Genomic DNA, 24,882 nt, shown 5'->3' on the forward strand with positions numbered 1-24,882 from the left:
TGAAATTTGTAGGGCTTTACCCCCAATGGGGGAGCCCTTCCAGAAATTCTCGAAGGCCTGAGCCAAACCCAGGCCTAAGAGGGGGTTTGGAAATAGTTTTCAACCAGCAATAGACGCGCCTCGGTTAGTACCTCACTAGCTGCGTCATTGCCCCAAGCGCAAAGATGTTTTGCTTTCCAACCTTAGCTTTGATTTTGTATCCAACTCGGCCATCACCTGGTTTCCCTCCTTTTCCATGTGGGACTCTAACTAAATGCTGAAAATTAACGCACTCGTCTCTCTCTCGTCCTCTCATTTTTAGGCGTGTTTTGGATAGTGAATTGAGATTAGATAAATTATGATAAAAGTTAAAATATTATTTTTAATAATATTATTATTTTATGATTTAAAAAAATTAAATTATTTATTATATTTTATATAAAAATTTAAAAAAATTATAATAATAAAATAAAATAAGAAAGATGAAATAAAATACTTCGTCCGTATCCATAGTTGATCTGAAGAATAGTATGACTATGAATGCATAATAGACTAGACGGGGTGTATGAAAAGAAAGAAAAACAGTTTTGTCCGTATCCATAGTTCCTTGGAATAGTATCAATGCATAATAGTCTAGACAGGGTGTAAGAAAAGTAGGGCTGAAAATCGATGGGTTCGGCGTAGTTTCGGTGCCAAACCGACGCCGAACCGATGTCTGCCATGAGATGAAAAATCGATATTATCGGTCTCGGCGCAGTGTGGTTCAGTTCCTCGGTCTGCCGTTGACGTCTCTGTCACGGAGGAGGGATGTGCTGCCGTTTACTATGAGAGAGTATAAGAGAGTTGTAGGTGAAATGGAGGAAGGAAGAAGACGCGGGGAAGAAGAAGAAGAGGGGCGAGGGGCAATTAAATCCATTTTGAAACGACGCCGAGCCAAACGGCGCCGTTCCATATGTTTTTTTTTTTAAGTTCAAAGGGAAAAATGACGCCGTTTCACTTATTTAAGTGAAACGGTGTCGTTTTATATAAGAAAAATATTGTAAAAAAATATATATATAAGATGTCGGCCGGTTCGTCGGTTTAGACCGAAATTGAACCGCAGACCGAACCGGTCGACGTCGGTTTCCTTAATTTCCTACTGCTGGCCGACCGGTTCTCTGCCGGTTTCGGCCGGTTCCTGAATTCGACGGTCGGTCTGAGTCGGCGGCAGTCGGTCCGGCCGGTTTGTGTACAGCCCTAAAGAAAAGAATGAAAAACACGTAGGCCTAGTTTGCTTTTAAAATTAAATTTTAAAATTTTAAAATTTTTACATCTTATTATTATAATTTTTTAAAATTTTTATATAAAATAAAATTAAAAATTAAAAATTTTTAAATATTAAAAAATATATTTTAATAATAATTTTTTTAATTTTTTAATTTTAATTTTAACTCATTATTTATAAAAATAAAAAAGCTTCTTCTGTGACAAATCTTGGAGTTGGAGCCAAAATCCATTCTAGTAATAGAAAAAAATAAAATTGAAAAAGAAAAGTCAAAATAAGGAGTCGAAAAACAACACAAAGCGGAGAGAAGAAGAAGAAAGGACTTTCCTAATTGGATCAGTGGTTGCTGCGTCGACATGGTAAGTCAAGCTGCAGAGATTATGGGAGAGAGAGTGGTGGACTGGTCGGATTTTCCAAAGGAACTATGGTCACCGATCGGCAAAAGCCTCGACACCGGCATCGATGTTCTCCGATTTCGCAGCGTCTGTAGCTCATGGCGTTCCTCTATCCCTCCCTCTCACCCCAACTCTCCTCGCTTCCCTTTTCAATTTCCTCACCCTTACGATGCCTTTCCAACTCATCTCTGCCAGAGTACTATATACTGTATTCAACCTTTAGATTCTTCTTCAACTTCAACTGCTGCAACTTCTTCGCATATTAAGGGCTACTTGATCAAGGTTCAGGAGTCAGCTTCAGGCAAGTTGCGTCTTCTAGAGCCACTCGCCAGCTATCCTATCCGTTCGTATCCTCGTAATACAAAGACTTTGAACTTGCTCAACTTTCGGATCGTCGAGATAACTAAAGCGTACACGCTTCGATTTGGTTCTTTCGGACGCGCCGTGGTCGAAGATGAACGAAGATATCGTCACAGATCTGTTCCTGGCGTGAATAAAGTAGTGATGTTTCCCAACTCCACATGGACTAATGCAGAAGGGTGTGCAATTTTTGTGATTTTTCTCGATGGGAAGTTGGGCTTTGCAAAATATGGGGAGGACAAGCTGACCTTTGTAGATGATCATAGATCTGACTACGATGATATAATTGTTTATAAGGGTCAATTCTATGTTGTGGATAGATTGGGAGTAGTTTTTTGGATTGAATGCTCGTCCCTGAAGTTGGTACAGTTCTCACCTCCACTTTGTGGATTGGGTAGCCGGAAGCATTTGGTGGAGTCATGTGGAGCTCTTTATGTTGTTGATGAATACTTATACAAGGAACGAGGTAGAATGGAGGGTAACAGATCTTATTTTAACAGACGACGGGAACTTCACAATACAATTGATTTCAAAGTGTACAAGTTGGATGAAGAGTGGGGTCAATGGGTTTTGGTCAAAAGCTTGGGCGACAGAGCATTTATTCTGGGTAGTGATTGTACTTTCTCTGTTTCGGCTCAAGAATTTGTTGGATGTAAACGGAATCGCATTTACTTCATGGAACTTGAAGAAAGTCGTGCTTTCAATCTAGAGGATCACTGCATTGCTGATTTAGCATTTTCCCCAGATCCCCCAAGTTGGCTTTGCGCTACTAATCTCCATGAATGTAAGTAGCAAGTATGAAGCTTTGTGTGTGTAATGTCTGGATTAATTTACTTGTTCTGCTGTAATGTTAATCTTTAACTCCCCGGCCTTCTCCGAGGGATCGCATTTTCTTTTCCCTTTAAGTCTTCATGAGGATATATATATGATCCTATCCTTCAACTCCATATTTACATTCTGTCAATTGGCGTGATTTGTATGTATGAATGTATGTATGTTGTGATTTATCCTTTGTCTCATGCATCACTTGGTTTTGGTGACAGTGATTTTAACCACATAACAGCCCATGATGGTGGTTTGTATATTAAGAGACAGAGGCTTCAATCATCCATGTTATATTTAAAGCCAGGTTTCAAGTCGATCCTTGTATAAATCTAGCTACTTTTGACCTTAAAATCCAATTTCCTGTTCTGGGTAGAAATGTTGGATAGGCAAACTCTCGTGAGTTGCAAAACAATTAGAGATGGGGGAATTATTTTGTGTTGGATGCTATATTGAGGGGTCTAGAGTCTAGACGCACTCTCCCCTCTAGGGAGGAAGTTCAAATGGATGAAAATCATGAAACTCTTGGCTGCTAGAAATGCGAGATACTTATACAAGCTCCATGCATTCTTTTTTAAAAAGAGTGAGATTCATATTAAAAAATTAATTTTTTAAAAGAAGTACGTAGCCGCATTCTATGACTGCAAATATCATTTTTCTTTTTTCTCTAGGCCGAAAGGCTTGTCTTGTCATTGGTGTTTGTATGCATGACTCTAAAGTAGATGACAGTAGCCAAATTTTGGAGCGTTTTGGGTGTCAAATGTGCAAGGAATCGCTGGATTTGTTTGATAAATTTATAGGATGATTAACCCCACTTACCATTAGTAGGGAAACATGAGGGAGTCCTTTGATGGGTATATGTCCACTGTTTTAACAACCCAACTCAAACTTCATCGAAGACAATTAAACAGAGACAACTAGACAAGTAGCTAGAGGGTGGCCAAAATATTTTGAAGTATCTGCGAAAAGATGCTAACATTCCAGACTCACGATCCTTCCGTCCTCCATGTTTGACACGAAAATGCCTCTGCTACTTGATCCAGAATCCAGGAAATTCCTGAGCTGAAACAAAGGAAGAAAGGTCTTCATCCACCTTACGAAACATGATCTCTCAATCACCATATCATCGTCATTATAATCATATATCCCCCAAGCTTTGACATTCTATATATATTATGTGTTGTGGCTCGCAAGCTAATAGGCCTAAAGAATAATAGTACTTTGCCCACTTAACTTACTCCCTCATTTTGATACCTCATGCATTTTAATTTTTTTTTACTTAATAATTAAGGAAGTGATTATTAGTGTATTGATATATTTTTTTTAAATTTTTTTTCAAATGATAAAAAAATATGAATAAAAAAAATAAAAAAATGATTTTGGACTAACGGTTACTTGCAACGGCTACTCTAAGGGGCAAAGTAGCACTACTCTAGGCCTAAAATCGTCCCAACCTGTAAATGCCATAACCCTAGGGCCCTAACCTTAGTTAGATTAGTCAATGTTTATGCACTTAAATTTGTCTACTCTAAGAATAATTATTAAGTACTCCCGGAGTGCAAACGGGTAGTAATTTTATCCTATCATAAGATGTTATGTTAATTAAAATTAAATTACATGTTGTGATAAGATGAAAATATCACATAATCTTCTGTTCTCTACTACGGTATGGAAAGGACATACACCCAAGTTTAAAGAACAGATGGAGAGGCAATTTTAAGAACAAAGTTATCTTTGTATGACATGAATTTATCATCGACCTATGATTGACATGGTCTAGCTCAAGCTACAAATCTCTCTCGATCTAAAGTTTGAGAAACAATATAATTTTTTTTAAGATAAAGTTAATCAAACTTCATATTCCGTCTATGAGTTGAAAATTTTATGTATTTTTTTATTTTTATTTAAAACATTACAAAAATTAAAAATATGAAAAAATTACGGATTGGGGAATGGATAAGGGAGCCCATGGGTCCGATCGATGCTGTGGGGTCCATATTTGACGGTTTCATAGACCGGCAACCGACGTTAGTGCTATATTTCGCCTGCTATGCGCAACGCGCGCATCTTACCCCGCACACAGTTTTACGGCTGCGTTTTTCTTTTCCCCTCTCTCTCTCTCTCTCTCTAACTACCTTGTAGCTGTAATTGCTCTTCCCGGTTTGGTGCTTCCCTGTTAAGAAAAAAACAAGTTTGGTGCTTTCCCGTCATTTTTCTCGGGGAAGTTTATCTTCCAAACCGTCGAACTTCCTAGGCAGAAGAGACATAGTTACTTATGTTTCGGATACAACTTTCATTCTTTTCTTAATGATAATAGAGGGTGTTTGCCTCCCCATCTGAGATACCTGGGATCAAGCTATGGACCGATGTTACCGTCTCTTTCCTTGTCTTTCCGATCCTGGTGCGTAAGCTCCCCAATTATCTGTCATTTTATTTCCATTTTTCAACAAGACAAGCATATCTTTTGATGGGTTCTAATATCTGGGAAGTGGGTTTCAGCGCGGAGATCTTCGCTGGGTCTGAAATTGGCGATGGTGATGGTGCATCTGGTGTACGCTGGCATTCTTTTTCTGTTTGATGAAGATTTAATAGAAAAGATGAAAAGAGTGCCATGGTATGTTGGTGTCTCTTTCCTCAAACAAATTTGGAATTGGGTCTTTAAGATCTCCTCAAACTCTTTGGTTAAAAACTATTTCCTTAGTTTAAGTCCATGATAGCATACAATTTCACAAAATTGTATCTGGCTCGTATCAGCAAAAAAAAAAAAAAAAAAACTTGTGACTTGCTGAATAGTGAATTGTGTGCTTGTCGGTGATTAGTGCTGCTGCTTACCGAAGGGGAAAGATATTTATGGTCTGAACTATTCTTACCAAATCTAAAACTTCAAGTTTGAGGAAATTACTATGACGCAGCGCTGAAGACGTATTATCTGTGGATTGTTTAATGTGATCTGTAAAAATATTGGCTTGGGAAAATAAAAATAAAAAGAAGAGATATGACAAAACTGGTTTCTTGAAAATGAGATTATAATGTCATTGATTGCACACGAGTAGTCAACATTTTATTCTGATTGAAGAGCCATTTCGGGCACAATAGGAAAGCCAGGAGGCGCTGTTGGGCCGTTGTCAAGCATGGAGCTTTGTTATCATTTGTGTAGAATTTATCATAGTTGGTTTAAATTTCAATCGCCTCCTTGGACTTGGCACGCTTCTGACTAGCGAAAGTGTTTGTTCACATCCTGCAAGCAACAACTTGTAAATGCAGTAAGCAAAAGATTTGTTGTTGTTGTTGCTATTATCGGTCCCCCCAGATTTCGTCCCATTTCCAGTGTCCATTTTCCCTTCCCAGCATGTCAACATGATTATTGCTTCTACGTACTTTCCTTTTGGAGTCGGAGAACTGATTCTAGGCCCCTAGGGTTAAACTAGAAATGTAATTTAGTATTGGTCTTTTGAGATAAAAATAGAATTTTCAAGATCTGACTATAGATGAATGTATACATATGCACAAGCGATCTGTTCATAATATGTAAACTGCTTTTATGATTGCTTTTATTTCCCTAACTTTGCTAATAATTGCTTTGTTTTCAGGTACATTGCTTTATATTTGTTGTTGTTCTTTGCTACACTGGTTCAATACTTTATTACCTCCTGTTCCTCTCCTGGGTAAATATCGATTCTAATGCGTTGCCTCAAGACTGAGATTCTGGGTTGTGCTTATAACACATGATATCTATAATTTATTTTAGTTTAACATGATTCCTTTTTTTCTTGTTCTTTTATTTTCAGCTATGTCATTGATGTGATGAGAACTATTAATGTGAAAGATTCAGTATTTCAAACGCCATCAATGGCCTCAAAGTAAGCAATAATTTGAAAAAAAAAGTTTTGGTTTACCATTAAAAATGAGGAACTTAAAATACCTATAAAAATGAGGAACTTAAAATAATTGAAGTTTACAATTTATGCTCATTATTTTATTTTTAAATGTTTAAGCAAAGACAACCTGCTTCAAGCAAAAACAGAAGCTTGGTTATTACTGTGGATGGAAGTCAGTTGGGAAGAAATCTTCTAGGAAGTGACACTACATCGTGGTCAAAGCTTGTTATGGACTTGTATCCCCCTGGAACATCTGCAAGGTAGGCATCTATTCTACAGGTTTTTGAAGTGTATTTATTGGTGAAACCTCTCTGAAGAACTTATTTTATACATGCATATTTACGGGTAAAAACTACATTAATGGGGTAGTAAAGGACAAAAGTTTGTACTAACTACATGTTTGGGTACAAGAATTTTTCACAATTTTTAGGAAAAAGATTTCAATTTCAATCTAAACATCTTTAAATCTAAAATAAAAATTCTATTTCTCAAAAAAAAAAAAAAAAAATTCCAATCATTTGCCTTGTAAAATAAAAAACACATAAACCAAAACAAATTTGACAAAAACAACCATAAAAAGAATCATATTTCAAACAAATTTTCAAATCTACTAACCTGCTTTCACAAAACTCAAAACAAAACATATTTTTAAAAAACTCTATCCAAATTTTCCTGTCTACCTTCACAAAACCCAACATAAAATACATCAAAACTTTTTGTAAAAGTTCTCAAACTATTGTGAATTTTTAGCTATCAACTTGTAATCTTTTATATGACATGAATAATCTGTTTTTCTCGCATTACATTAACTAGATCAATAAATTTTGTTTAAATTCACGTTACTTTCATTTCATTTTTGCATTATATGTAGAAATAGAAAAATAAAAAATCCATATTTGGAAAATTCTTAAATAAAATTAATAATATTGATTTTTTTTCTAGTCAGATTAGTCAACATTTATATGTGAATGAAAAAGCCATATTTGTTTTTTTTTTTAATAAAACTAATAATATTCAGTTTTTAATAAGTAAAAACTCATTATATCAGTAGGCGTAGCCAATACACTGGATGTATACAAGAGATAACACCTATCTAGGAAGAAGAAGTGGATGCTAGGAAATCATACTAACTGCTTCCTTTTGGTTCTTGCAGAACTTGGACTTGCTCCTATTGTAATGTTGAGCAGGTAGTACCATCTGAGTTGAGATTAAATCAAGTATCTCTTGCCAACCTCTAGAATGCTTTTTCTTCTAAAATTTTGCATCCTTACCTTATGTTTGAGTTGCCTTTTTATGTCCTACAGTGTCATTAGCGATAAGAGCCTTGGTAAATGCTTATTTGTTAGTAATAAGCTTGGGAACTTATCTTGTTCTATAGTTGATAACTTGATAGACTAGGACCAACCTTAACAATCTTCTGACAGAAAGTGATTCTTCAAGATTCATTTTTTCTTAATCAAATCCAAAAGCTATTTTTCCCCTTTATTCCCAAATCCCACATCTATTTATCAACAAATAGATGAAAAAAGGAACATAATAAAGGTATCACCAAGGAAGTGTAAGATCGAGAACGGTCGAGTTTAGAAGTGTCTTTCTTAACACTTTATTCCATTGGTAGGTAGTAATAGATTTCAATGGGCTGGACTTCCATGAATTCTTTGTATCTCTAGATAACTCTAGATAATCATGTTTAGGTGTCGCTCTTGTATATGTCCCATGTACTTGGGCTATGCTTATTGTCATCAATGAAATTCTTGTTGACCAATAAAAAAAAATCATCTAGGAAGTGCAAAGATACTGGTAACAAAAGCTCTGATCATCATAGAAGGTGATTGAGAAACTTTAACTATTTCTCATATGGATGCGTATAAATAAACAACTATATTTCATCGGGATGCTTGGAATAAACTAGATTCCACCAGCAGAAGTGTTTGAACAATCAGAGATAAGATTCTATCCTTTAGTTGTTTAGATTTTATCTGTTAGACATTCTGCTTTTTTTCCTTCATAAATTATTATCCGAAGAGCATAATTGGAGACCGAGAGTGGATGGTTTGTCTTTTTCCACATTAGACCAGCAGTGTGCAAGGTGGCTAGAAAGGCCTTTTACAGAAGAGGAAGTGGGTAGTGTTATCAGAGGTATGGCAAGTGATAAGGCTCCCCGTCTGGATGGCTTTACTTTGGGTTTCTTTCAAGTTTGTTGGGAGGTAGTCAAGGAGGATATTAAACAAGTTTTTATTGATTTTCATTCTAATGCTAGATTTGAAAAGAGTATCAATGCCACATTTTTAGCCCTCATTCCTAAAAAAGTGGGGCCTACGGATGTGAGAGACTTTCGCCCCATTAGTCTTGTGAATGGGATGTATAAGATTATATCCAAAGTGTTAGCTAATAGACTAAGCTCGGTGGTGGAAAGACTTATTTTGAAACCGCAAAATGCGTTTGTCAAAGGTAGAAAAATTATTGACTCGGTTCTTATTGCAAATGAAGTCTTGGATGGTCAATTGAAGTCTAGAGAACCTGGGCTGCTATACAAGTTAGACATGGAGAAAGCATACGACCATGTAAACTGGAAGTTCCTCCTCTACTTTCTTGAAAGAAGCGGTTTTGGGGGGAAATGGCAGAAATGGGTAGAATTTTGTATTTCTTCAGCTCGTTTCTCTGTTTTGGTTAATGGCTCGACGGTGGGTTTCTTCAACTCCTCCCGTGGCCTGAGACAGGGAGATCCGCTTTCTCCTCTTCTCTTCCTTTTTGTCATGGAAGCGCTCAATAAGATGATTGAGGGTCTAGTGGATGGTGGGTTGCTCCATGGTTTCTCGGTGGGGAATGGCAATCTCCACATTTCTCATTTATTATTTGCTGATGACACGCTCATCTTTTGTGGTGCACAACTTGGACAAATCCAAGACTTGAGGGCGCTTCTCCTTTGTTTTGCTGTTGTGTCAGGATTGAGCATTAACCTTGCAAAGTTAGAAATAGTGCAAGTGGGGGCTGCCCCTGATGTGGAGATTCTAGCTTCCACCTTGGGATGTAAGATATCTTCACTTCCTTTGAAGTATCTTGGTTTACTGTTAGGTGCTTCTTTTAAATCTGAAAGGATTTGGAACGATGTAGTTGAAAGGGTGGAGTGCAGATTGGCTGCTTGGAAGAGACTTTACTTGTCGAAAGGTGGTAGGTTGACTTTGATTAAAAGTACTCTTTCTAACTTACCCACCTATTTTTTGTCTTTGTTCCCGCTTCCTGTAAAGGTGACTAATCGCATTGAGAAGTTACAAAGGGATATCTTATGGAGTGGCTTGGGGGAAGAGTTCAAATTCCATCTGGTTAATTGGTCTACAATTTGTACCCCAATTTCGGGGGGAGGGTTGGGAATTCACCACTTGATGAATTTCAATCAAGCTCTCTTGGGTAAGTGGTTGTAGAGGTATCAAAATGAAAGGGAGGCACTTTAGAAGTCCATTATAGATTCTCAGTTTGGAGAAGCTTGGGGAGGCTGGTGCTCGAATGAGGTACGTGGTCCTCACGGAGTGGGTTTGTGGAAAAACATTAGAAGCCGTTGGGGGACCTTCCGGGGTCACGAGCATTTCGTGGCGTGTCCGTTTTTGGCTTGATATATGGTGTGGCAACCACTGTTTACGAGATACCTTTCCTGCCATATTTGCTCTTGCTAGAGTTAAGGAGGCTTCGATTGCTGATATCTTGGTCTTTTCAAATGGTGCCCCTCAATGGAATGTGGATTTCATTAGGGCAGCTCATGATTGGGAATTAGAGTCTTTTTCAGAGTTCTTTGCGGCTCTATATTCCGCAAGTTTTCCAGGGGGTTCCGGAGACAAGTTGCTTTGGAATCCTTCTAAGAAAGGTACTTTCTCTATCAGTTCTTTTTACCATAAGCTCACGAACCCCGATCTATCGATGTTTCCATGGAAGAGCATATGGAAGACGAAAGCTCCTTCAAAAGTAGCTTTCTTTGTCTGTACAGCTTCTTTGGACAAGATTCTCACTACAGATAATTTGATGAAACGTCGGGTTGTTGTCTTAGATTGGTGTTGTATGTGTAAAAAGCATGGGGAGTCAGTTGATCACTTGCTTCTACACTGCGAGGTGGTCAAGGCTATATGGGATGATGTCTTCTTAAGACTCGGACTGTCTTGGGTTATGCCTTGTAGATTGGTGGACTTTCTAGCAAGTTGGAGAGGCCTTCATGGTGACTCTCAGGTAGCGGCAATTTGGAGATTGATACCAATATGCATGTGTTGGTGTATTTGGAATGAGAGAAATGCTAGATGTTTTGATGATCATGAGAGAACTTTGGCTGAGCTTAAAGCTTTCTTTTTTAAGTCATTGTTCCTATGGGTGGGGGCTATAGTTTGTAACGGATCTAGTGTCCATGATCTTCTCCTTTCTATTGTAACCTCTAGTTAGGCGTTTTTTCATGTATACTTCTTGTGTACCTGGGCCTTGCCTAGTTCTATGAATACAATATCTTTGATTACTTATCAAAATATATTGTCCATATTTCATTGCACATGGTTACTGAAATAGATATGTAGTTTGTTGCAAACTAGCTGACATTTTTGGTGTTTATTACTTAGATCTCTGTCCACCTTGCTTATGGTGATTATTTCTCTTATATGCAGCCTCCTCGGGCTAAGCATTGTCATGACTGCGACAAATGCGTTCTTCAGTTTGATCATCATTGTGCTTGGCTTGGAACCTGCATTGGCCAGGACAATCATTGTCGATTTTGGTCAGTTTATGCCCTTGCTGAAGAGTTCTTTCTGGTCATTGATGTCAGTCTTCACCAGCATTAAATCCATGTTTATAGTGATATGCTATGATATGGTGCTTTTTTATGAACGTGGAAATGCACATCTCAGATGTTAATCATTATGTCTTTAGATCATCAATGTTCTGTATCTTTATGTATTTCTGATATTATTGTCTCTTTATGTGTTTCGCGCATAATTCTTATGGTTAGACTGCTATACTTTATGTTGTTTTTGAATTTGAAAGTTATTTCTTTTTTATTCACCTAGTACGTTTCGAACATACGACCTCGTCCTCCACCTTGTTCTTACAAGAGTATGAAGCATCATTTGAGATAGAGCTTATTGACTAAAATTGGAAGTTACTTATAAACAAATGATTGGCAGTTAGGTTGCTTCTGCATTACCATCTGATGTTGGTTGAACAATTATGCTTGTGCATGGTTGTAGTAGTAATAATTGGTAATATAAAGCTTGTCTCACATCATCAAATTGATGCTTATTTCCCATAGAGGGCTCTGTAGCTGTTAACCGATCAACAAAAGAAATATATGCTCTATACTCTATAGTTCAACCTTCTAAAGAAGGAATGTAAATGATATAAATGCATCACTAAGTTTTACTTATATGCATATCAAAAGTATTTTTTCAGCTAAGGATATCTCTGCTTTTTGTCTCAAAACCTTAGGTGGTACATTTGTGGAGAGATGGCACTGTGTATCTGGACGGGCATTTTGTACATATCATACCTGAAGTCTAATATATCAAGAGCTTGGTATGCTTTTTTTTGTTGGAACAGTTGTGGTTAGTGGTGTTCTTTTCTTTATTATAGCCATCTATGGGTTAAAGATTAGTTCTCGTAAGGTATTGTGTTGAATTGAATCTGAAATTGGATCCTGGAATGATGTCATTATCAGGTGGAAGGATGCGATCATGATACTGCTTTTGATTGCTTTGTCAATCGCCCTCATCTTTCTGCTGCTTCTACTCCTATTTCATAGGTATGCATTGTTTGTATACAAGTTTGGTTATTTCCTGTATGAGATTTCTTATTTTCATTTGCCTCCTGCATCTGCCTGTGAATATATTCATAATTTGATGTTTTTCAAAAAATTCATATGCTTTCACCTGATATAAGATTGGAAATATTGATGGAGCCAACTTACCTAGGATAATCCAGAACCAAAAGTGCATCACCAATGCAGTGTTTCTTAGAACATTATCCAGCCTAGGGAATCAGTGCTGAGAATTAGAAAATGAATTCATGCTAGGTATTGATGATCTGTCATGGTTCAGGTCCCGAGTCTAATATAGTTGGCCTGTTGTGTTACTTACCTGTTAGCATAAATTGATTTCAATTTTGTTTGGTCCAGACCATAGTACGTGGCTGAACATGAATCTATGGAGTTTTATTAGTAATATGTACTCTTGGAGTGAGCAAGTAGCTATTGATCTTGATAACATCAAACATCCATAATGATTGGGTAGCTTGTGTCCTTGGTTTGGACTTTGTTTTGCTGCAGTTATCTTATTTTGACAAATCAGACTACCTATGAACTCGTGAGACGCAGACGCATCCCATATCTAAGGTTAGTTGATTTTTTTTTCAATCTTCTAGCCTATATTATTTGTTTAAAGTTGTTTGTTCCTTCCAAGATAAGTCACTTCGTCAGGCTGTGATATATGTACTGATTTGCAATTGGATGTTCTTTTTATTTGTCATTACATGGTTTAAAATGCTAGAACAAGTTGTATGATGGAAAAAGAGAATAAAAAGCAAGGACGTACGTGTACATCGTTGTTATGAATCCTGCTTAGATGGTTGGACAATCTGTTGAATAAGAGTTATCTGAATCAAGTTTATATATTCAACCCAAGTACGTGGTTATGGGTTGGAAACGTCTGAAATAAATTAAAAAAAATAACATGGTTACCACACATCTTTGATTTCTTAGCTTATTCACTTGATAGTCTGTGTTCATGTCAGGAGTATTCCTGAAAGAGTGTATCCTTTTAGTAAAGGAATTTGCAAAAATTTGTATGGCTTCTGCTGTGCTCGAAGCAGCATATACAGCATGGATCCGCTACCCACACCTCAGGAAATTGAAGAAAAGTTGAGGCCATACACTTGTCTTGAGGTTGTGACCTGCCGATGCTGCTGACCTTGCTTAAACGTACAATGAACCTGACATTCGTTTCCTGCAATTTCATTGCGACCTTTTTGAAGAATTCTGCCTCCGTATTCATTGTGAGCTTCATGAAGGTTATCCTCAAGCTCTTTGTTGGATCTTATGCTTCATTTTTTTTTCGAGTTTGTAGGTTTTGTTAGTGATATGGTCCTTGCGAATGAAAGATTGCGATACCGGTAAAATTATGAAACAGCCAACAAGAGTAAGATATGGTTAAACAATGAGAACCACCTGTATTTGTGAAGCCTACATTTGTGGAGATAAAATTTCTTAAAGTTTGTGTTTATATTGTCCTCTATTTGAAGGTTCATTCCATGCCGAAACCCTAATGTTTATTGTTCACACTTTGAGATTGCAGCTTTAAGATATTAGCTTTAGAAATCTCAAACAAACGATAAGTAGAGGCCAAAAGCCGAAGCCTAGGTGAGTTTGGTTATCAAACTCATCTCAACTCATCTTAACTTATCATTACAACTTTTTTAAATCCCAATATAAAATATAATAAACAATTCAACTTTTTCAAATTCTAAAATAATAATAATATTAAAAAATAATATTCTAACAATATTTTATCATCTCAACTCAATTCAATTCAACTCACTTCAACATCTAAGCACAATCCTAAGCTTTTTTTGAAGAAAAACACTTGCTGTTAAGAAATCCTTTTCTTATTACAAACAGGTAGAGTTGTGGTGGTAGGTATCACTGAACTTGTCCATGCTCAGGATTTATTTTCAAATGTTATTTATTCAAACCCCCCAGAAAGCAGCAAATGCATAGTTTCATTTGGCATGCCATCAAGGAATTTTGGTGCATTTCAATCTGTCAAAGATTCAAGATCTCTACACCTTTTGGTAGTTCACCAACCAAGTACCCCATGGAAGGGCAGCCCCAAGCCTAAAACCAGATGACAGATAAGGAAGGATATGGACTACGGAATAAGATCCTAGTGTATTAGGAAATATATTATTCATCAAATTTTTCTTATTTTTTAATAAGAATAAGAATTTTTAATATCTACCCATAAAAAAGAAAGAAAAAAGTGAAAAAATATCAAATAATTTTTAATAATTTGATATCATGTCCGAAGATGATGACAATTGAGTGACATTAATATTAAATGCTGGGAAAAAAAACTTAATTAAAGTGAATTGACAGAGAGAGATTGTTTAATTGCAATAATAATCAATATGAGGTTGTGTCGCCTTTCCCTTGGAGATATGCAGCACAACAGCAAACTATTACAACGTATAAATCAAACCACTCTGGCTGGCTTCAACTTAATTGTATTCTGTAACCGATTACTGAGGCTTGAAGAAGCTGGCTTCAATACCAGTATCAATGACAACATAAACCCCAGCAGCAGCCAATACACCACTTAGAGCAATCCCCAAGACCCCTAGTACCCAATTGAGCCACCACATTCCGCTATACATCTTAGGCTTCTTAATCTTGAGCCACATGAAGCATGGGTACGCCAGTGTTACCGGCAGTGCTAGTCCTCCAACCAAACCAGCTAGGCTTCCCAAAAACGGAATTGCCACCGCCAAGAAGAAGCAACCATACCCGAACATAGCCCGGAAAACTGCACGTAGCCACCATGGACACGGCTCCTTCTTTCTGATAGTGTAATTGGATTCCATGTGATCAAATATTGGCATGGCATAGATTTGGAATGAGCTTACTGCATTAACTATGACAAACAAGCTAGTTAGTCCTAGCACCGAGCGTGACACATCTCCTGAATGGAATGCAAAGAGTGCTGAAAGCATTCCACTTTCTGGGATCTGTCAAGACACAAATTCTCTTGCTTTAGTATAAACATGATACAAATAACTTGGTCATTTTAATTTGGTTTATGAGGGTGCAATATATATATATATATACCAGCTGCCCATAAGCCCAATAGCCACCAACTGCAAGAGGAAACAGGCACGCAGCTATGATTGTATAGGAAACCTTGACTCCTTTCCACATTGGTACGCTCGAGGGATGCTTCTCATCTGATGGCATAGTGGCCTGCAACATACAGATATTGAATTGTTGAATGTGAACACAAGACTTAAGACATGATGGGTTTGAATTTAAAAATAATAATATTTTATTAAAAAGGTGGGCCATAATTATATAATAATTGTGTCCATATCATTTCCTTTACTCACAGCCTATATTTTCTACTACGTACAGATCTACAATTTTGACAAGTTAATTAACTACAGTGAGGAGGTTTGATTAACAGTTCTTTTTTTTATCAAAGAAAAGTAAAGAGTAGAGAAAGTAATACGTGAAACATTGACAGAGGACTTATCGTTAGAGGATTCAACAACCAAGCTTTGAGCAAAGTGCTCGGAGGGTTAAGAAAAATTTTACTCATCATCTTTACACTACACATTATAAATAATTTTTTATTTCTTTCTCTTACTAAATATATAGTATATAAATGGTGAGTAGAAGAATTCGATTAGCTTAGGAAGAACAAAACCAGAAAAATAAATAAAAATAACTATGATGTGTGGAAATGATGCGTCGCAAAGTCCAAAGAGCTAATTAAGCTCGGGTTTATCCTTTTCGTTTTGAATGTTGTAGGTGCTTATTTCTGCAACTTCCAAAAGCACAAACATGTGAGAGGGAATTAGTAGCATGCATATACCTGAATCTCAAGAATAAGATTGTGGCCCCTAAAAGCAAAAGCAATGATCCCAAGTGCATTAAGCACATCAAAAGAATGGTCAATCCGAGTGTTTCCCCTCACGGGATTATAGGACACCCCCGAAAGCCTGCCCTCTGCCACTGACACAACCCATATCAAAGTGCAATACGCAACCGCCGTGACGGCTCCGATCAATGACACACCGGCTATTGAATTCAAGTTTGGCAGCTGTGATAGTAACACTGCTGCGCAGGTAAACACCAAGTACCATTCCACGCTGGTTAGCGGCTGGGAGCATGTGGGCCCGCATACAATCTGGTAGAATTGTTTAGAGGTTGATCCACCAATAATGACCAGAGCCATACAAGTACCACCCGAGAGATACATGATTGGGAACATAGCCAGCCACTTTCCAAGCTTTTCACCTTCAACATTGGAGACAGATTGCAACCCCCATAGTTAATAATACATCTAGACATCTCATCCGAGAGAAGAACATTAATAGAGTAATTGTTGAGTTTTACGAGTGTAGAATCGAAAGCATAAGCAATAAGAGTCATGAGTTGTTTCTTAAAGCATCAATCATACCAAAGGTAGCACAGGAGAGTTGGAGGTATCGGCTGTAGCGCATCCCACTTTCAATTGATTCGTGGAGCTGCACGAGTACCCATAGGGTGTAAAGCTGCCAGATGAATGCTAGGGTCAAACCAATTATCCCCCATGTCCTGGAAAAACAATCACAAAGTTATATATAGAAACTTGAAAGCCATGCATTGAGCTGATAAGAAGCAGCTTCCATGAGAATACCAGTACTTAAGTTCTAATGGAGTTTTGAGTGACTTACCAGCCAAGGATCGTGAAAGCCACAGGAAGCACAAGAGCCTGAATTCCAATCCCAGAACAAAGAGTGTGAAACGCAGCATAGTATTGGTTACCATTTCTGGACTCGGTGATGGGAAGCCAAGCGTCCTGGGGATCAAGCTTGGTCATCCTGAGAGCCTTCCTCATTGGGCTTCCAAGAGGAGTAATGAACCTTGGAGTTAGAGAGAGCCTTGGGGTTCTTGGGGTTTTGGGTGTCTTGTTTCGAGGGGCTCCTGCTGCACCTGCATGCTCCCCATGGAGCAGCGGCGACCTTGACAAAGATGGTGAGTGGAACTGAGAGGGTGGACATGACACAGGCGGAGTCAACACAACCGGAGGTGTTGGGGCAGCTGATCGTGGTCTCGGCGTTAATGGTGCCGATCTAATCTCGTTCTGCTCACTCATTTTTTAACGTTGCTCTCCTTTGGTTATTGAACCATGCAATTTGCAAGCTGCCTCCTCCCTCTCAGTCTTGCACGTACAAAATGCTATCAGGCCTAACACGTTATATATAAAAGCTGCCTAGCTAGGTTGAAGGAAAGAGCTGGTGGGGGGTTAGTTCCAGGGAGCTTTTGATGACCAGCTTGTTGAAAACTTTTGAGAATAATTTAAGGCAATTTATTAACGGACAATTTTGGCTGGCTCTGTCTTTGAATCATCGAAGAAATACGAGAAACTAAACTTGTTGCGGCGGAAGTTGGTTGCACCTTGTAATTTTCAGGAATTTGCCCGTTTGTCAAAATTGGTGTCCTGGCGAGTTACGACTCTAATAAAAGTGATGAGAGTCCACGGTCACTGGCGGCCATCGGAACGGAACGTTGGCCATGAAGAAAATTATAAGGTTAATTACAAATAAATGATCGATGATTGTGATAACACATTGATCACATTAATTATGATATATAGAATTTTAAATGATTGTCATTCAACTATATGAAAAAATTTAATTGAAAGCGATTTTGTGTACTAATACGCGCACTATTTAATATGATTGATCAGAAAGTAAATTTTATTAAAAATAATACTAATTTGAATTTAGAATATGAAGACAATAACATTAATACACAGATTGGTATACAAACTAATTTGAAAGTTTTATTCAACTTTTAATAAAATATCTCATTTTATTTTATCTGAACTGCGTAATCAAATGAGATCTCACTCTTGCAAAAAATTCTTTACATTTTCAACTTTTGTACATCATCTGATCTGGATTTTAACAAACTTTTATTCATCTTTCCATCTATCTGATCTAATTAGTCTTTTAACAAGAGAATTATTTTGTGAGAGAATTAGCATGTAACATACAGCTAGATATTACGTGTTAGAAAGTGCCACATGTCAACCAATAAAAAAATTGACAAAAACAAAATTTGTAAAAAGCCTAGGCATTTTTAGTGATGCTAGAAATACAGAGGGTCTTTTTCCGAATAGAGCCCGGAAGGCTTGAGAAAGTTATTGTTCATTGAATCTATTTGAAAAAAAAAATCTCCATATGCATATTAATTTATTTTCCTTTTTTTTTAAAAAAAAAAAAGAACAGAAAAAGAATAATAAAATAGCAAACCATGAAAACATTTTTAAAGGAGCGAAGAAATTGATTTATACAATTTTAGAAAATAAGAGTTTCGCGTATTTTTTTTAAAAATAGGCATATTGGGAACTAAAGAAATTTATTCTTAACGGCGAGCCTTGCTATTTTTTAAAAGACGGGATTTACACTCTAGATTATATCTAGTATTACAATTAATTAAAGGACAATGTTACGTCCACCGCTTCTAGCTCTCCCTAGAAGCTACCGTTAGAAACATAATTGGTTTTTTTTTTTTTATATGTATTTTTTAATACTTTTAAATATTTTTTAGAAAAAGAAAATCACAATATAATTAAAAAATATTTTCTTAATCACTAAATAAAAGAAAAAAAAAATCAACAATAAGAACTAACGGTGAGAGTGTCATTTTCCTTGACCAAATGAGTCCAAAGATGTGGGCTAGAATTAGTTGCTTCCTTTGATGACCAGAAACAAATGAGCCATCATGCATGAAAGATCTGTTTTTGTATTCTTCCTCTTTTATATTCGTGGGAGGGGGTGACCGGTGAAGTATATATCCGTTAAATAATCACACCATTTACATTTTATATGACAGTAAAGTTGACAAATGATCACACTCTCCTTACAAATTTAATAATCTCGCATATGCGTAATTTAGTATCTATGAGATACAAAAGCATGCATAGACCATCTCTAAATGATTATAAAAGCAAACAAAATTGATATCCAAGCAATCTATGTTTTAGGTAGTGATTTGCGATACTTCAGTGCTTCAAAGCGAGCAGCAAGTGCATCATAATCTGGTAATTTGGGATGCACGCGAAGGGCTGTGTCTTGTTTATCATGACATGAAGGTACTGAAGGTGGAGGCCGCTCGGGTGGTGGACAAATGCCACTGGGTGGTTCTTCCATCTCGATTTCTTCATCACAGTCTGATTCATCAAACTTTATGCCTGAATGTCCAGACAGTGCATTGTAGCTCTGCCTCCTATAAACCTTTCCACCATTCACATTAGTAGTCAGTGTCTCCTCACTGCTTACACAATGAGACCTTCCAAAACTCTCAGACTCATATTTGCTCCCTGTAGCGTTTAGCTGATGATCCATATTCTGTAAGTTAACTGCAGAATGGTCATTTGGCATGAAGGAGCCAGTAGATTTGCCCGAAAGGGTATCATCAAATGCATGGTTGATATTGGAATCATTCGACTTATTAGCAAGGCTAGAAGCTCGAGTGGCTGGATTGAAGTCTCTGTTTGCCAAATAGGCAGCAGCTTGGGCAGCAGCAATTGCTTTCTTGGCAGATTCTGCAGCTGCTTCAGCAGCTGACACTGTGTCCTCAAAATGCATATTGCCATTTTCTCTACAACATGTTGATCTAGGTAAATAACAAGAATAGAATACATTTAAAACTAAATTTTTTATGGTGAATCAGAGGTGAGAATAACATCATATTGGGTGACATACCTGGTAGTTGGCTTATTCGACTCAGCAGACTGAGTCGGTCCGGGCTTCAGGGGTAAGCTGGTAGCACTAACGAAAGTGTTTGGTCCTTCCTGATCAGTGAAAGAGAAAACAGAATTTTGGAGGAAAACAATAAAAACTCAAATGTAACAAATGTGTGCAGCCACAGTGTGTGTGTGCGCGAATATAAGGTACATACTAAACGCTCTTCTGGAGCCTTGAGAAGCTCCAACTCAGATTCTGTTGTATCCCATTGAATATTGTGTTCTTTTGCTATTTCCTTCATGATTTTCAACTTCACTTCACCAGTAGGGGTTCTGACAGATAGCTTGTCTATTAACTACGAGAATTTGGAGGGAAAAATGTTACAAGAGAACATAACATTTAGAGTTCAACAGAAAAGATAGCTAATGTTTGACTCACATACAAGCTAATCAATGGGTTTTTGCATGACTTATGATTAACAAAAGGAAGATGGTAGTTACCATGCGGTTTACACCACCGTTAGGTCGCAGATCAGTAGCTGCAGATACAAAATCTTTCCCATATTTTTTCTCAAAAATATTCCTAATTGCCACTAGTTCTGGAATTTCTGAGCACCTTGGAGCAGCAAATATTAAACTAGCAATCCCTTCTTTGAGATCTGCTGGGCATTCCCTGAAATAATTAGATGCATATCAGAATTCCATGTATTCAAGCTTTACGGAGTAGAAAGGATAATTCAATTCTTTCACCTTTGCTTGGCAATGATCTGAAGTCTGGACACAACCAATTCACAGAAGAGCTCAATGAACTCATTTGCAGCCAAAACATTCTGTTCTCTGATAACATGTTCGACCTGACGGTGAAATTATTGGCCGTTATGAAAATTAGTGGTCACAATGTTTGGCAAATGTGTAAATAAGCCTGACGGTGAAATTATTGGCAGTTATGAAAATTAGCGGTCACAATGTTTGGCGAATGTAAATAAACCTGACAGTGAAATTAGTTTTTACTTATTTATCAACATTCTCTTCCTTTCTGAAAAATCCTTAATTACAAGTAGGAAAAAATATAAAAGAGCACCGGTAACATGGAATTTAAGAAATAGAACCATCTCAGGCAAATGCTCACAGATAAAAGTAGCTCCCAGGTACTATTCTAGTGTGTCCTTATCCTTTCTTCAAAACCTTGAGTCATAATTACACGTACACACACCAAGTTTAATGAAACTTTGCACTCTGACAGCAAAAGGCTGATCCAAACCTCTGATAGCAGTTGTTTGACCTTGTTTTCTCTTCAGATCCAAGCTCGGCCTAATCATAGTTTTACTTATGAAGTTTTTTGAGTCGGTCAGAACAGATGGCAGAGGCTGCCTCGGAGGAGAATTTGGGAGGATCCACAAGTAGATATTTCAATTTATATTGTATGGTGTGTTGGGGAAATATCTGACAGAGTTTGAAGGGTTATTCTTAATAGGGTGTGCAAATTAATACTCAACCTTTGATAATGGATTCTTGCAAAAATGCTTCATCCATGGATGTAGGTTTTCAAAGCTCATTAATCTCTGGTGTCTTCAGCATTTTCTGCCCTATATTTTGTTTAGAACTTTCACATAACATACATTTTTATACTAGTAAAATTTCATCAATACGAGCAAAAGGCACACTCATGTATTATTTATTGTATATGAGAGAGTCGTCTATCTAGTTACAAGAAAATCATGAAAAGTGATCCCCTTAAAGTCTCTGGACTTGGCAAAACATACTAATTCTAAAAACCACAACATATGCAAAAATGCTTCATCCATGGATGTAGGTTTTCAAAGCTCATTAATCTCTGGTGTCTTCAGCATTTTCTGCCCTATATTTTGTTTAGAACTTTCACATAACATACATTTTTATACTAGTAAAATTTCATCAATACGAGCAAAAGGCACACTCATGTATTATTTATTGTATATGAGAGAGTCGTCTATCTAGTTACAAGAAAATCATGAAAAGTGATCCCCTTAAAGTCTCTGGACTTGGCAAAACATACTAATTCTAAAAACCACAACATATGCAAAAATGCTTCATCCATGGATGTAGGTTTTCAAAGCTCATTAATCTCTGGTGTCTTCAGCATTTTCTGCCCTATATTTTGTTTAGAACTTTCACATAACATACATTTTTATACTAGTAAAATTTCATCAATACGAGCAAAAGGCACACTCATGTATTATTTATTGTATATGAGAGAGTCGTCTATCTAGATACAAGAAAATCATGAAAAGTGATCCCCTTAAAGTCTCTAGTCTGGGCAAAACATACTAATTCTAAAAACCACAACATAGTGGACCATCCATGAACTTAGTAAAAGTTGTTAGTATGCCCTTATTTAGTAAAATACAAAACAATACAGCTTGCATAATGAGGAGAAAAAAGGAAAAGAAAAGAGAAAACCATGATACGCCATTTCCATTCAGGAATCCATTAGAAAAATGCCTTAAACAGAAAGCATAAGTGAGGTGCTAATTACAAACGGTTTGTATATAAAGCCAGACAACAAATCACTTTCTTTTTTTTTTTTCAATTTAGATATGGTCTTCCAATAACTGCAAAGACAGTAAGGCGTAACCTATACTAGTTTTGGCAGTATAACTGACACAATCCAGTGCGCAAATTTTTTTTTTGTAGATGAAATAGAAACAGAACTTTGAGGACCGGAAAAATGATTTCAAGTTAATTATACGGTGTAAAAGAATTTTTCTTGTAAGGATGAAACTGAATTAGGGTAAGTCCCCCCCCACCTTCTAACAACTCCTGTAATATTTTTAAAAAGACACTGAAATCTTAGCAAAGCATCAAAACGACCATAAACCTACAAATGCTTTACTCACTAGTCACTACCTTACAGAAAGATGTCACGTAATTCAAGGGCGTGGCCACTCTGGCAACGTTAAAGTGAAAGTAAGTCCTCATACCAACTAAGTGCAGCCAGAAAAGGCAGTGGACTCCTTTCAAACAGAAAGGGTTTCGTCTCATCTTATCATTACAAATTTTTTAAATTTTCATATAAAATATAATAAATAATTCAACATTTTCAACTCTCAAAACAATAGTAATATTAAAAAATAATATTCTAACAATATTTTATTCAACTTTTAACTTTCATCTAAAACCATCTCATCTCATTTCACTATCTAGAAGGTAAAAACCACCAGCTCATTCAAACCAGCTGTCCATCTACCATAAACAACCCAAGCTAGGGCCACCGAAAGAAATCCAACCAGTTCCATTCCCTTTTTTACGATGCTTAAAAGACAAATTTTATTTCCTCTCATAGTAGCGTTCTCATTCTATTGCAGATTTTCAGCAAACATAATATATATTGCCTGATAGTGACCCCAAGGAAATGTAATAAAAAAATTCAAGAGCAATATTTTAACACCAACATGGCAACACCAATATAAAAATAGACGATAAACAAGATTCTACCACACCCCAAATCCAAAATAATATCAATGCGGGTTCCGATGGAAAAACCGCCCAAAATGCAGTTATCCGCAAATACTGGTCTTTAACGCTCGGTTTGTTTCATCTCAAAGTTCTGTGTAACACCCAAAATAGAAACTTAAGTTTGACAATTACCCGGATGCGAGCAGTGGCATCTTGACCAGACTGTAGAAGCAACGCAATGTCTCGCCGCATCTGCTTCACCACCACCTGTCTCTTGTTCCTCAGCAGCTTTATCCTCGCCACCGCCATCTTAGCCGCTGTCTTGCTGTTATGCATTTTCCATTTTATTCCAAAGGAAAAAGAATGTAGAAATAAATAAAACACTGTCCTCTGCTCCCAAGGAATTACTCAGTACCCAGAATCAATCACAGACAAAAAAAAAATCGTTTACACATTTTCTTAGCAACCAAACAAAAACGGGTGTGATCAACTGGGAAAAGAAAAGCAAAAGGGGGGAGAGAGAGAGAGAGAAATGTACCATTTGGAGGAGTTGAAGCCACGGCGGAAGAGAGAAAAGCTGAGCTTCATGAGATTCCTGGCGTGGGTCGTGGCTAACCTTGTGGCGGTCATGGTCGAGTGTATGAGAGAGAGAGAGAGAGAGAGAGGAACGTTGTTTTCGGCCTTTTTCAAGAAGTGAAAACGGTCGCCTGAGTTGTAAAGTGGATCCGTTCGGCTCTTGATAGGATCCGATGGTTCGACTGTAGGCACCGACTTTTCCCTGTTATAAAGCCTGATTTGTCTTGAATCTTAAATCTATATTCTATTCTGTACTACCTTTGTCCGTGTAGCAAAGCAAAAATGTAGCCGTTAGGAAGATTGACACGTGGAAGAATAAGGGGAGGATTTGATGATTGTGAAGGAGCAGAGTATCCGATGCTCATTGAATGGGGCTTTGGACCTCAGGGGTGGGGAGGGCCGGGGGAGTACTAGCAACTTGCAGAAAAGATAATAAATTGGCAGAAAGTCAAAAAAGAAGAGCATGAAAATTTGAAACCCCACGTCATTCATTGTTCATTCCAAATGGTCCGATACTAGAATGTAGCATGTTTTTTGTTGTCTATGGATGGTTTGGAGAATGGAGATACAGCAGAAGCATCATTTTGGGGGTGTTGGGTTCCTCCATTTATGCTCTGCTCATGATTGTAATTTTCTTTCACCCTATTTGATTACTGAGAAAATCCAACAAGGGATCAGGGATCAAATCTTTCATCCAGAAAACA

At 37.2% G+C, this 24,882-nt stretch overlaps 5 protein-coding genes and 1 non-coding gene across 9 annotated transcripts in view; 2 read left to right on the forward strand and 4 right to left on the reverse strand.

The window, feature by feature from the left end:
- The window catches only part of LOC109004516 (probable disease resistance protein At4g27220), a 963,953-nt gene that overhangs the window by 483,292 nt on the left and 455,779 nt on the right, over positions 1–24,882 (reverse strand). The window lies entirely within an intron of this gene.
- Positions 13–166, reverse strand: LOC118349337. The gene has a single exon (XR_004802309.1). It is a non-coding gene; the product is annotated as a U4 spliceosomal RNA (small nuclear RNA).
- On the forward strand, positions 1,512–3,395 carry LOC109017617 (putative F-box protein At1g65770). Its single transcript, XM_035693301.1, has 2 exons — positions 1,512–2,782; positions 3,042–3,395. The coding sequence occupies exons 1-2, from the start codon at positions 1,600–1,602 to the stop codon at positions 3,056–3,058; spliced, it is 1,200 nt and encodes a 399-aa protein (XP_035549194.1). The 5' UTR covers positions 1,512–1,599; the 3' UTR covers positions 3,059–3,395.
- LOC109017596 (protein S-acyltransferase 10-like) lies at positions 4,893–13,976 on the forward strand. 2 transcript variants are annotated; one of them, XM_018999813.2, is made up of 11 exons: positions 4,893–5,221; positions 5,320–5,434; positions 6,411–6,485; positions 6,609–6,680; positions 6,821–6,958; positions 7,852–7,885; positions 11,336–11,445; positions 12,153–12,239; positions 12,382–12,465; positions 12,988–13,053; positions 13,452–13,976. In XM_018999813.2, the coding sequence occupies exons 1-11, from the start codon at positions 5,179–5,181 to the stop codon at positions 13,624–13,626; spliced, it is 999 nt and encodes a 332-aa protein (XP_018855358.1). In that variant the 5' UTR covers positions 4,893–5,178; the 3' UTR covers positions 13,627–13,976. The 2 variants fall into 2 exon arrangements, with proteins under 2 accessions (XP_018855358.1, XP_018855364.1); XM_018999819.2 differs by having other exon boundaries at positions 4,898–5,221; positions 13,436–13,965.
- LOC109017549 (lysine histidine transporter-like 8) lies at positions 14,801–17,799 on the reverse strand. Its single transcript, XM_018999788.2, has 5 exons — positions 17,148–17,799; positions 16,892–17,028; positions 16,304–16,728; positions 15,541–15,672; positions 14,801–15,440 (listed from the first exon to the last, which is right to left on the reverse strand). Exons 1-5 carry the CDS (start codon positions 17,567–17,569, stop codon positions 14,955–14,957), a joined length of 1,602 nt encoding a protein of 533 aa, XP_018855333.1. The 5' UTR covers positions 17,570–17,799; the 3' UTR covers positions 14,801–14,954.
- LOC109017560 lies at positions 19,320–24,406 on the reverse strand. 2 transcript variants are annotated; one of them, XM_035693299.1, is made up of 7 exons: positions 24,141–24,406; positions 23,795–23,927; positions 20,918–21,021; positions 20,669–20,840; positions 20,383–20,523; positions 20,187–20,275; positions 19,320–20,097 (listed from the first exon to the last, which is right to left on the reverse strand). In XM_035693299.1, exons 1-7 carry the CDS (start codon positions 24,230–24,232, stop codon positions 19,455–19,457), a joined length of 1,374 nt encoding a protein of 457 aa, XP_035549192.1. In that variant the 5' UTR covers positions 24,233–24,406; the 3' UTR covers positions 19,320–19,454. The 2 variants fall into 2 exon arrangements, with proteins under 2 accessions (XP_035549192.1, XP_018855339.2); XM_018999794.2 differs by having other exon boundaries at positions 19,320–20,082; positions 24,141–24,405.

This window comes from Juglans regia, chromosome 8, assembly GCF_001411555.2.
Source record: "Juglans regia cultivar Chandler chromosome 8, Walnut 2.0, whole genome shotgun sequence".
Taxonomy (NCBI): domain Eukaryota; kingdom Viridiplantae; phylum Streptophyta; class Magnoliopsida; order Fagales; family Juglandaceae; genus Juglans; species Juglans regia.

What these genes read in the sequence shown, in the direction of transcription:
- LOC109017549 (XM_018999788.2), bottom strand. Translation starts at nt 17,569, where the DNA reads ATGAGTGAGCAGAACGAGATTAGATCGGCACCATTAACGCCGAGACCA. An exon ending in GCTTTCACGATCCTTGGCTG is followed by an intron (nt 17,029 to 17,147) that starts GTAAGTCACTCA and finishes TTGTTTTTCCAG; the next exon opens with GACATGGGGGATAATTGGTT. An exon ending in ATCTTATTCTTGAGATTCAG is followed by an intron (nt 15,673 to 16,303) that starts GTATATGCATGC and finishes TGTATGTTGCAG; the next exon opens with GCCACTATGCCATCAGATGA.
- LOC109017560 (XM_035693299.1), bottom strand. Translation starts at nt 24,232, where the DNA reads ATGACCGCCACAAGGTTAGCCACGACCCACGCCAGGAATCTCATGAAG. An exon ending in ATGCCACTGCTCGCATCCGG is followed by an intron (nt 21,022 to 23,794) that starts GTAATTGTCAAA and finishes TTTCACCGTCAG; the next exon opens with GTCGAACATGTTATCAGAGA. An exon ending in ACGGTGGTGTAAACCGCATG is followed by an intron (nt 20,524 to 20,668) that starts GTAACTACCATC and finishes AAATTCTCGTAG; the next exon opens with TTAATAGACAAGCTATCTGT.
- LOC109017617 (XM_035693301.1), top strand. Translation starts at nt 1,600, where the DNA reads ATGGTAAGTCAAGCTGCAGAGATTATGGGAGAGAGAGTGGTGGACTGG.
- LOC109017596 (XM_018999813.2), top strand. Translation starts at nt 5,179, where the DNA reads ATGGACCGATGTTACCGTCTCTTTCCTTGTCTTTCCGATCCTG. An exon ending in ACCTCCTGTTCCTCTCCTGG is followed by an intron (nt 6,486 to 6,608) that starts GTAAATATCGAT and finishes TTTTATTTTCAG; the next exon opens with CTATGTCATTGATGTGATGA. An exon ending in TCTAATATATCAAGAGCTTG is followed by an intron (nt 12,240 to 12,381) that starts GTATGCTTTTTT and finishes TGTCATTATCAG; the next exon opens with GTGGAAGGATGCGATCATGA.